This window comes from Callorhinus ursinus, unplaced genomic scaffold, assembly GCF_003265705.2.
Source record: "Callorhinus ursinus isolate GAN/ISIS: 27379988/994484 unplaced genomic scaffold, GSC_fseal_2.0 scaffold43, whole genome shotgun sequence".
NCBI lineage: Eukaryota > Metazoa > Chordata > Mammalia > Carnivora > Otariidae > Callorhinus > Callorhinus ursinus.
In genome coordinates, this window is record NW_027397105.1 from 9,112,959 (window position 1) to 9,124,640 (window position 11,682).

The 11,682-nt window shown below is 54.4% G+C and overlaps 1 protein-coding gene across 2 annotated transcripts in view; it reads right to left on the bottom strand.

Moving 5' to 3' along the window:
- PMP22 (peripheral myelin protein 22) overlaps positions 1–11,205 on the bottom strand; it is a 31,129-nt gene extending 19,924 nt beyond the window's left edge. The window contains exons 1-3 of one of the 2 annotated variants that reach the window (XM_073881747.1): positions 11,043–11,205; positions 6,574–6,685; positions 5,303–5,402 (exon numbers count right to left, since the gene is read on the bottom strand). In XM_073881747.1, the coding sequence (XP_073737848.1) occupies positions 5,303–5,402; positions 6,574–6,651 (178 nt within the window). In that variant the 5' untranslated portion in view covers positions 6,652–6,685; positions 11,043–11,205. Of the gene's footprint in view, positions 1–5,302; positions 5,403–6,573; positions 6,686–8,392; positions 8,568–11,042 lie in introns of those variants that run through there. The other variant, XM_025864394.2, reaches the window with a different exon arrangement.
- Positions 11,206–11,682: the final 477 nt, after the last annotated feature.

Here is an 11,682-nt window from a genome sequence, read left to right on the forward strand (position 1 = left end):
ATTTATGGCTATTTTGAAAATTAAATGTGAAATAGGTAAATCCCTACAGGATTTTGTGTAAAAACAAAAGAACTCAATGAGGAAGACGGGCAACGTGGCAGAGGAAAAAAAAAAAGCAATGACGAAAAGTGGTAAGAATCCCACGTCTGGGGACAATGACCGGACATACGTCAGTGCATTTCTACTGTGCAAGATTTCTGATGTGTTCTGTCTTAGAAATGATCCGGACTGCCGCTGCAACTTGGAATAAAATGGACAGAGATGCATATAAAACACAGCAAGGCTAAATGAGACTGTAAAAAAGTAGAAAAGCACCCATATGGACCAAACCGTTTACTAGGGTCTAGAAGGATCTACAGGCCGGCGTGCTGTTGTACCCCTCACCCTCTGTCTTCCCACGGTCTGGCCTGCCCTTGGTCCCTCAACGCTGCCAGGCCCCTTCCTTGCCCAGAGAGCCTGTCCTGGATGGGCCCTCCGCCCGGAACCTTCCCCAGATGCTCATACGGCTGACTCCTGGTCATCCTCAAGGGGTCACTCCTGCAAAAGGCTCCCTTCTCTACCCCAATCCCTCATGACACATTAGCCTGTTTCATTCTCTTTGTAGTTCCCATGGCTGCCCCAAATTATCCATGTTTCTTGGCTGTTTATTTCACCTGCTAAAATGCAAACCCTTGTTCCCTCTTGCATCCTCAGCGTCTACAATAGTATCTGGTCCAGGGTAGACAGCCAGCCAGCAGCTGTGCACCAAAGAACAGAGGAAGGGAGAAAGGCAGAGAGGGGGGACCTTGAGGTGGGAAGTTCATGATCAAGGAAGTAAAAGGAGGCTAATATTCCAAGATGAGGGAGAGAGAAGAGATGGGAAATAAGGTTTCATGGGAACAGATCGTTCAGGTAGATCCTATGGGATTTGGTCAAGATCTCCACCTGAAGATTAAGACCACGGAGAGGCCTCTGAAAGCCTTCAAATCCAGAGTCATAGGCCTGGCTTTGTATTTTTAAAAATATCACCCTGGATTCAATGTGAAACATGAGTTACAAAGAAACAAGCAAGGTGAGGGGTTAGGGGGCCACCTCTGTGGCTCTGATAAGTCCTGCAGGCATGGCGACCCACAAGGGAATGGCCAATGGCCGGGGCGGGGTGGGTGGGGGAGGAAACCTATGAGGGTGCTGAGGAGCAAGGCGGAAGCACATCCAGCAGGCCGCAGACATGAGCAGCATTCATTCAAATCCCAGAAACTATCAAAGAGGTAGGTTCGGTGGAAGAAGGTGCAGACTGACTAGTTCAGGGGGTGCCTCTGAGACATCTCTGTGGAAATATCTAGTGGATGGCTGGATATGCAGGTCTGGAGTTCAGAAGAGAAGTCAAGGCTGGAAGAAAACAAAGATCCCAAAGACATCATGAAACAAGACTTAAACAAGATTTAATGATGGGAGACGGAGAGAAACAGAGGGAAGTCTAAGGGTTATACACTTTCCGATATGGGGCTCTGTCAGAATGGCGGGGCGGCTGATGGAGCCCAGGACAGAGGAGAGATGAAATATTTGAATAATCCGAAAATAATGGGGCTCTGCTCGGAAACTGCATAGGACCCAGCAGAGCTATGGTAAAACAGTATGAACGGGTACAGAGCGGGGGGATGGTCAAAGTCCTGGAGAGAAGCGTTTCAAGCCAGGCTTACGGGGAGGTGCTTGCTATGAAATTTCTAGGAATTGAGAAGCCATGCTTCCCACGAGGCCAAATGACTACATTCTCGGCCTCCCTTGTTAACTAGGTGTGGCTGTGTGACTCAGTTGCTGTAAAAGCTAGAAAAAGAAGTGTGTGGTCTATCTGGAGATAGTTCATGAAAAGGGAAGGGCACACATTCTTCTCCTCCTCTTTTCTCCACGCTGCTGCCTGAAGCGTGGATGAGATGGCTGGAGCTCCAGCAGCCCCTTAGTCCGTGAGGAGGTGGACCAAATCTAAGAGATGGCAAAGAAAGGAGCTAGAAAGTGCCTGGGTCTCTGACGCTTTCATACAAGTGCCATAAACAATCTTATTGAAGCCCCTGCCCCTTGAAGATGTCCTGCTACATGCAGTCAATCTTAATCCTAACCGGAATACGAGCCAACAGTTCCAACACGTCCCCCTGCATTGCTATCCCCTTGCTGGTGGTCACGTCATTGCCTGGACAGGGAATAGTCTCCTCCTTGCCTGTATTTATTTAAATCCTGCCCATCCTCTGGAGGATGGATCAAATCCCACCTCCCACACGAGACTTCTCTTCCACTTCCTCCCCTGAACTCTGGTGCTGCCTGTGTGCCCCCACTCCTTGAGCATCTGGCCTCCACTGCCTTCACAGTGACTCATCCTGCCACACTTATCCCCTGGCTCTTCAAAGAGGCTCAGGACCCTCAAGGGCAAGGTCCCCAGTTTCCAAGGCCCTGTATTCCCTGGGCCCGAGTGGCATTCAAGGCTAGGTGATGATGCATAGGCCCCCACGAAGGCTCTTTCACCTCGACCTGCAACCAGGTTCAGGATGGAGTCAGAAGGTGTGTAAATATGTTCAGAAAATATGAAGGCAGGCAGGGTTGAGGGCAGCTCGTGAGAAATCTGAAACCACTTCTAATAGCAAGGGGTAGCTGGGGGAAAGACCTGAGACCTCGCCTTCCGACTACGTAACACAGCGGTTTGACCGCCATGAGGTTAATGTGGTGAGCGAGGGGCACCGTTCATGCAGAAGACGAAGTGCACGGTAACCCCCTCGCCCCCCCCACCCCCCACTCCGAGAGGGGCCATGCTCTGGCCCCATACTTACAAACACAAGCCCCTTCAGGAAAAATCAGCAAGCCAGATCAACCCATGTCGGTTCACATAACACACTTGCAACGTGCTCTTCGCAAATGGATATCAGTAGCGAGTTGCTTTTGATAACGTCCATAAAAGGTATGTTTGGAACATCCTGAGGGCCATCGAGGACCAAAGTCGGTGGCTCACGACTTAATACAGTTTCATTCGTAAAGGGCGTCTAAGTTTTGTCATTATGTATTTTTGCACCCACTGTTTGCCACGGAGATTTTTCAGCTGGATCAGCAAGGCAAAGAAGGCCCAGAGGATTCTGCCCCCCATCGGAGCTGACCCACCAGGGAGACATCGGCAGAGTTAACAGCTCCTGGGGAAGCTTCCATGGGAACTTCTAACTTAGAAGAAGCTCAAATCCAAACAAACCCAGCTTACTTAAGGGCGTGCCCAGATTCCCTCAAAACATCTGAGAAAGCAGATGTGGAAGAGAACGCATGCTCCCCCCGCAAAGCAACGACGTGGATTTGGAGCCCACAAGAAAGACCCCAAAGTCATTGTCAATGAACCCAAGGAATGAGCTTGGCACATGAAGAGCCAGTTAAGAGACAAGAGGTTTCCTGATGAAAGTAACACTGGTCCCTCTTTGAGAGGAACAGGCCCCGAGGTAAGACCGCTCTTCTTCCCGAACACGGTGGGAGCACAATTTAGAGGGCTGCTCCTCTGCCCCCTTCCGTGCCAAACCCACATGGCCCAACGCCACTTGGGAGGGGCGCCTGTAGACACGCCCCTCCGCGGGGAAAGCCACCCTTTCGGGCCGCGTCACCACTTGTGACCACCAGGTGTCAGTAGTGAGCGCGGCACCTCCCATCCCGAGGCTTCAGGGAACTTGAGCCAGACCCTGAAAGGGGGAGACACCGGATCCTGCGGCTTTGGGGACATGCAGGGCTATGGCCACATTCTCAGGCACGCATGAGTATTTCATTCCATTTGCCTGGTTGCCAACTCACCATGCAAACTCACTGTGCACCCTCTGGGATGTTTTTAATTCCGTATCTTTCATGCACTCCCGAGGCAAAAAAATGACAGAGAGAGTCCTTTCTTGTCTTCTCCCCAAGGAAAATGAGAACCTAAAGCAGGGTTTTCTACCCCTTGCCTATCCTCCCCACAGAAACTACCAAATAACTAGTCTAGCACTTTCTTTTGATACTGAGGCTCGAGATGTTTGCTTTGTAATGTTTTGGTGACAGCTTGGGTATTATTGGGTGCCGAGCCCACAGGAAGCAAAGCCCAGCAAGGAAACTGCATTGTGCAAAGCCAGAACGAAGGGTCCCTTCACTGCCCGCTTTGCTTGGGTATTATTGGGTACCGAGCCCACAGGAAGCAAAGCCCAGCAAGGAAACTGCATTGTGCAAAGCCAGAACGAAGGGTCCCTTCACTGCCCGCTTTACTGCGCTGGGTCTAAATTGGTCTCTCTCATCGGTCGTCGCATCTTCAACAGAGAGGCTGGATCATGAGTACCTTCGGCAGCAATGAAAGCCACAGTCTGTTGGCCTTTTAAAACTCAGGATGTCAAGAAAGCTCTCTCTGCCCATCCTACAATGAACTCCCCCCTCCAGGCTGAGGACGTATCCTTTGAAACGTGAGACTGTACCAAGCCAAGCCCACTTCGTCCTCAACACCAAGCACTGCGGCCCCTCCCAGGGGCCACGAGGCCATTGAACAGCACCCAGCCACCCAAGAGAATGCATCCTCTTTATCTTGGCCTCTCCACCTCCAAACACACAAGACTCCCTGCTGAGTACGGAGGTGTCCAGTGGGTGTTTCACTGTCACTCACCCCCCCCACCTGAATCCAAGTCAGCCTGGTTTCAAATATCTCACAAGCAATGACGTGGAGGACAGAGGAGAAACACAATCCTCTGGATGGAGGACCCTCCCAGGCTTGGTTTAGCATTCTGCAAATAGCTTCGAGTCCCCATCTTGCCACAAGGAAACACTCAAAGGTTCTGATGCTAAATGGCAGCAGGGAGGCCCACGACCTAGAAAAGCAGTCTTGTAAATGGGGGGGCCAACAGCTGGACCAAAGACTACCCTTGGGACCGTCACCAAAACAGGCAGAGGCAGGACATTTCGGGATAGAGACAGCCACCAGAGCGAAGATGCCAGTTGGATCCAAAGTCCCAGTGGGGTTAGCCTAAAGTCTTGCCATTGAGCGGCCTCCATCGCCTATCTGTGTCTGCATGTCTTTGCTCACAAGGAGCATTACATCAAGTGATAAGGTGGAGCTCTAGGACATCTTTCCAGAAAGAGATAATGTACAATGATACCCAGGGTCTTGGCTTAGCCAGGGAAACTTCTGCTCCTCTCCTTTAGTCTTGGATTCCTGGTCCCCCATTGCATTCCGCCCCACCCCAGCAACAACGCTGGAGCTGTGTCTTCCAAGAACAAGTGTTTCCAGGTCTGGACTGAGAAACACGGCACCCACAGACCAAGACAAGCGTGTGGAGCAAAAACCCAGTCTCACCGTTTGCGGATGATGAGTAACAGTGGTGGACGGTGCCCGAGGAAGAGGTGCTACAGTTCTGCCAGAGGTCGGTTGCGTGTCCATTGCCCACGATCCATTGCTAGAAAGAACCAGACATCTTAAGTCAGATAAGCTGGGGAGGAGCGAAGGCGAGGGGAGAGTGAAGACGAAGGGAAGGCAGAGAGGCGGGGGTCTGGCTCAGGGAGGCCCAGTGTTTGCAAGTGAAAAGCACTTTGTTATTAGAAAAGTTGCACACACGCGTGTAAGCTAGTATGTGCAGAAGGATGTACTATAGTAGAAGGAGCCTCAGACTGAGCCCAGGACACCTGCATTCAAGCCAGCTCCCCTCCCCGATCTCCCGAGTGTCGCTCCCCCAAACTACCACCCCTCTGAGCCTCTCTCCTTACCCATAATTCCTATTAATCAGACAAGATTAATTAAGATGCTGTAAAGACACTTATAAATGATAGAACAACCCACAAGCCCCCAACATCAATATTTCTCATTCCCACGTAATTATCTCTCAACCTTTGAAACGGGGGAATAGCGTGCCTGGAATTTGCCTTACACTAAGAAGTTAAAGCCACAGTCATAGTTTCAAATCGAATGTGCTTGATGTTGGATGGTTTCAAATCGAAAAATGTGCTTGATGTTGGATGGTTCTGTGACCCAAGTTGTACCCTGATAACCTGTTCCTAGAGTGGAGGCTTAATAGTGGAAGGCACTGGGTCCACATCACAAAGCAGACCCAGGACTGTGGGTCTTTTCTGGAAGAGCCCATGTTAACCTTCCAATAGCCAGCCCTCCAGGGGTGTTGTATGAACTAAGCCGACCATTTGACCCTATGACATGTGGAGAAAAACAAAACTCCATAAATACTCCGCTTCCTTCCTCAACGAATCTACAGCGAGAGAAAAAAAAAAAAACAAAACGTGCTAAGCAATCTCATCAAATGAAGGTCGGGGAATCCTGGCTCCACACCGAAATTATTTGGCATAAATGGAGGCCTGCGCAGCTAACCTAGTCCAGCGATTGCTTCCTTCCTACCCCTGAATCTGCTCCGGTTTTCTCAAAACAACTGAAAGGGGGCAGATTGCCAGAAACTGCAAAACGCCCGCGGGGACGTCTGAGACTTCACGTTGTCTGCAAAAAACACGGCGGCGCTGAACTGGGGGGAGCACAGCCGGAATCGCCTGTGGGAGGCCGGAGCACGGCGGGGGGGGGGGGGGATGGGGGAGCTCGGGGTGCCCCGCCCGCCCCCCGCCACTCACGCTGACAATCGTGGAGACGAAGAGCAGCACCAGCACTGCGACGTGGAGGACGATGATGCCCAGCAACAGGAGGAGCATTCTGGAGGCAAGTTGCGCTCAGCGGAGTTTCTGCCTGCCAGGAAAGAGAGCCGAAGCTGGACGTGAGGCCGAACCAACTGGCGCGAGCGAGCGAGGGAGGAGGGGCGCGCGGAGGGAGGGTCCCGGCGCCGGCGGAATGCAGGGGGCTGGCACCGCGCCCGCCCGCCTGGCCCGGCCCGGCCCCGGGCGCCCGCACGCCTCCCGGCGGCCGGCCGAAAGAGGGCAGCAGCCGACCGCAGCATCCCCGCCCGGCAGCGGCCGGGCCCGCCTGCGACAGAACATCCTTTGCTTTGGGAACAAAGCAAGGGGTACGCACGTCTAAGTCACCCCAGGAGGACAGGGTTTTCCCGAAGGACGAGCGGAGGCCGCGGCACACCTCCACCCACCCGGGGTTGCCTCCGGAGCCCAGGCCCGCGTGGGGAAGGGGCCAGAAGGAGGAGAATGTGCCCCCTTCCCCTTTACGGGGGGGGGAGGTGGGGGGTCAGGGGGTAGGAGCCCAGATTTCTGCCGGAGGCCTGGGGACACCAGCGGCACGCTGTGAGGGAGAGCGCGCGGCTGGGAGCTGGTTTCCCAGACCCGGTGCGCTCCGCATTCCGTTAGTCTCCGAGTTTCCACCCCCTTCTGCCAGCGCTGGGGAGCCGTCCTGGCCCCAGCTCAGCCTGGCATCCGCACGGGCGGCCCCGGAGAGGAAGCGCAGAGCCGGGGGAGTGTGGGCAGGAAAGAGTGGCCCGGAGAGTGGCCCGACCCTGCGCTTCCCGCCCACCGCGCGCTTCCCCAGGCGGCCCCGGCGGGCCAGGCCCTGCGCCCCCGGGCTGGCCCCTCGCCCGATCGCCCGGGTCCCGGCCGCGCCGCCGGCACGCAGAGCCGAGACGCAACCCGGTCCAGCCGCGGCGCTCCGGGCCGCGCGCCCAGGAGCGTCCATTGAGGGGGCCAGACATCCGGTGGGCAGGAGAGGCGGAGGACGAAGGGCTGAGTCCCAGGAGAACTGCAGCCCGCCAGAGCCCGCAGGACATCTTCCCTCCGCAGTTGTGCGGTCCTGGCCCCTCATTTTACAGACCTTGGGGAACTGAAGACCCGGGTGACCCGTTAGAGGATACGTATGGCTGTGAAAACCCTGCTGCACTTGGGCGGACCGTTTCAGTACAGGGCCTTGGGCCAGGGCGACGACGTTTCAGGAACTCATAAAAGTACCCGGTAACCAGGCCCCTCCGTTGCTCTCCATAAGCAACACATTCAAAAGAACCCTGGAATGCACGGGAAGAAGTAAGCCCGGTTTTCCGATGTCTCCCAGAAGGTTTAAATTAAATCCAGTGGCTCCGAGAGCCGGGGAGGGACAGAGAAGGATAATCGGATATAGGGTACGTGGCTAGAAATTGGGGGGCCACGGGGGTCCAGTAGCCCTCCCCCCAGGTGTCCACCACAGGAACCAATTTGCCAATGAGTCCCCAGGTAGGCGCTTCTCCAGCGAGACGAAAACTGCTCAGCCCCTGCCCCACATCCCGACACCACCACCCGCGCCCCTTACGACTTCTGGACCATAAGGCAAGCCACGCCATATCCCCTACAAACCCCTTAAGAACTATACAAGACAGACCGCGGTCTGTCTGTCTGAGCTCGGAAAGACAGCTCGGAGACCTGCCCAGCCCAAAGCCCGCGCCTGCTCCGCGCTTTCTGGCACCATCGACGGAAGATGCCCACGTTTCTCCTCCATCTCCTCCACTTTCCCTAGCAAAGCACTTACAGCCCAAAGGGATGGTTGTCCCCGATCCTCAAAGTGGCCTCCGGCACAAACAACTCGGTGCGTTCGCTCGGCTGCTAGCGTCCCCGAAGAGAGCTGCGCTGCTGGGCTGCGCGCGCCAAGCGAGGGGCCAGAGGGAGGCTCCCGGCGTTCCCCTTTAACGGGAACTACGCCCTGTCTGCGTCGCTGCAATAGGGTGTGTCCCTGGGTTAGCGTGTGCAGGGGGGCGGGCCTCAGGGAGGGGAGAGGGCAGGAGGGAGGGAGGCAGGGCAGGAGAGAGTTACTCGGCCTCCACTCCGCCTCAGGAGAAAGTCGATCACTGCAAAACAGCTGCGACTTCTACTCGAAACTAGGCGGCAGCTGAGCTTTCTCACCTCCGCTTCCTCTGGCTCCCCGAGGCCCTGGAGCCCAAGTGCTGGCCAATAAACTGGTCCCTCCGCCCCCCTAGGCCACGTGGGAAAAGCCCTCCCGAGGTCGCCCCCGGCGGTGCCCCGCGCTGGGCTTCGGGGCGCACGCACGCGGACTGCGCCCACGCGGGGGCCGAGGCTGGAGTCCTCTCCTCCGGGAAGAGGGGGAGCTGACACTTCAGCGCTGGAAGGCGTCCCTCTCCTCTAGGGTCCGGGCGCGCCTGGCCTGCTGTGGCATTTCAGCCGGGCACACCTGCCCCGCGCCCGCCCGCGGTGTCGGTGTCTGCACCTAGGCCGTGTGCCGGGCTCCCAGGACTCGAGGGGACCCACTGGCGGGCCCTGCTTGGGTGAGAATTAGCCGGAGGAGGGAGAGTCCCGCCGGCCACAGAACAGCGTGCCCGGGTAGGGGGGCGGTCTGGCTCCTCCTAGCCTGAGCAAAACCAGACCACAACCGGGTAGGCTGCCGGCGAAGTTTGCCTGGCCTGGCTCCCAGCCTCCGCCGGCGTCCCCGGCCGTAGGGTGGGGAGTTGGCCATTGGACTTGGGGGAAGAACAGCTAGGGAAATCCGCTGATTCATAGTCGCCTGAACGTGGTCCGCCCAGTGTCACCCAGAAAGAGGCTAGCCCTTCTGGGCGTGGCACAGGTGGGCCCAAGTAGGGCTCCCTGATGGGAGAGCCCTGATGCGCCAACAAGGAGCCTTAATGTGGATTCTAAATGTCTTTGCTTACTAATGCAGCACTTTTGCACACCCGGGCACACAGACGTCTTCTGCTGGTGTCCTGTGTCGTAAAACCTTATTGCTCTAAATGAGTCAAACAATTCCATTCTTCGGAATGGAATACAAATACATTCTTTGAACGTAGCTGCTCAGGGTAGCCGATTGCATATTCTTATCTTTAGGTAAAAGTACATTATCTGAAATATTCCTTGAGCAATGGTCTTTTAAAAATTCTCATGAGATTAAAAAGGTGACATGTAAAAATTTCACTCAATGCCCATTATGTGGTTGGCACTTTAGCAGAACTTTACACATGATCTGGGAGACGGGGAATAGGGCAATGCTTTAGGCACTCCGGCTCTGGGCTCAGACAAACCTGATTACTCAGGGTTGTGAACTTGGGCGAGCCGCTGAAGTTCAGTGAGCTTCCATTTTCTTATCGGCAAGCAGGACTGGTAATGCCTATTTTATGGGGGTGAGTAAAGGGGATGAAGTGTGTGAAGCAGTTAGCATAGTGCCTAGAACATAGGAACCAGGACTCAGTAAATTGTCATTGGTTATTATTGGATCATCTTTAGCCCTCAAGGCAAGGCAGACACCACCCCCCCCCCACCGCCCCAGCTAAAACGGCTTAGAAATCCCACAGGTCTGAAGTTCATATGCAAGTAGAAAAACCAACCAGAGGAATAGCGCTGTGTTCTCTCCTCCTGGGTCATTTTATAGCAGTGCCCCAGGAATCATGGCCTCACTTTATGCCATTTCAGACTTTTATTTTGTTTATTTAACCAACATTTATGTGGTCACTATGTCCCTAGGACTATTCTATAAGCACTTCACAAATATTAGCATATTGAACTCGGGATTTTTTTTCTCTTCTTTTCTTTTTGTTCCGAGTAAACTTTTTAATGAAGTATATACATCTAGAAAAGCGCACACACACTGTAAAGAACAGCTTGTTTCTTCCTCTCACGTGAACTCAATATTTTAGTCCATGAGCAGGTGACGCCGCGCTGTGGGTTTCAGAACACGTGAACCTGAACCCTTTGGTTCAGCCCTTACTGCCTCTCGCCTGTCTCCCGCCTGCCCGGTTCCCAGGGTAGGAAAGGAGACACTGCCCAGGGCAGTGTTGACCAGGCTTGGCTATACCCAGGGCCCGGCCAGTGCTTTGTTACAGGTGGAAACCTCTCCCTGACATGCTTCCCAACCTGAGGTCCCCTGCCAGCTGTGTGTGCAGAGCTGTTTCCCATCAGGGAAATAGCATCAGGTCCCCTTTCTGCCTGCAAATCTGAAGGCGCTGGGCTTCCTAGATGCTCTCAGATAGCCCTTCTCTCCTCCCCAGCGAGAGTATACAGCCAGCTCTTCATCAAGGATTTAAAACATCCTCTGACTCTCTGTCAATTGCAACACAGCACACCATTTCCACTGCAATCCCTACCAGTCCTGGTTTGCAGTGGGTGGGGGATCGGGCCGTTCTCCCAGAAGCATAAGCGCGCACTATCCAGAGAGACAGTTTGCCAAGAACACTCACCGAGCCAAATGGGGTAACCCCTTCCTCCACGCGGGTTTCTTTGCAGTCAAACACAAGGGATGCCAAGGCAAGGCTCTCCCCACAGGGTGGCGGAGAGACCAGCAGGCAGACTGTAAGCCCCACTGCTTGCAACCAGGCTCCCTGAGATGTTCCCTGGTGGTGCTCCCTGTAACTGAAGCCAGACCAGGCATCTTTCCAGTTTATTCAGGGGCTGGTCCAATGCTGGGATATGTCATGGTGGCCTGAGAGCTTCTCAGTCTCTACTACTTAAAGAGACAGCACCCTGTTTTGTGTACTAGCCAGAGCACAGTGATCCCAAGGGGCCCTCCTGAGCACAGAGAACCGGAGGTCAACAGGGCAAGGACTTGGGGTATGCCCACAACCTGGGAAGCCAAGCTTATTCCCACTGTGCCAGCCTGAATGATAACAGAGCACCCCCAGCTCCCAGCACCCCACCTCTCACCCCTCCAGGGGATTCCACAAGGAGGAAATACACTGTGTGAAGAGTCTGTGTGCATCGTGTCATATGTGTTACCTGCAGACTCAGTCTCATTTTTAATCGACATCATCGTTTTAAGGAGCTCCAACATTGCACAGATAATGTTGACCTTCATGAGATAATCCAATCCAAGTAAACAAG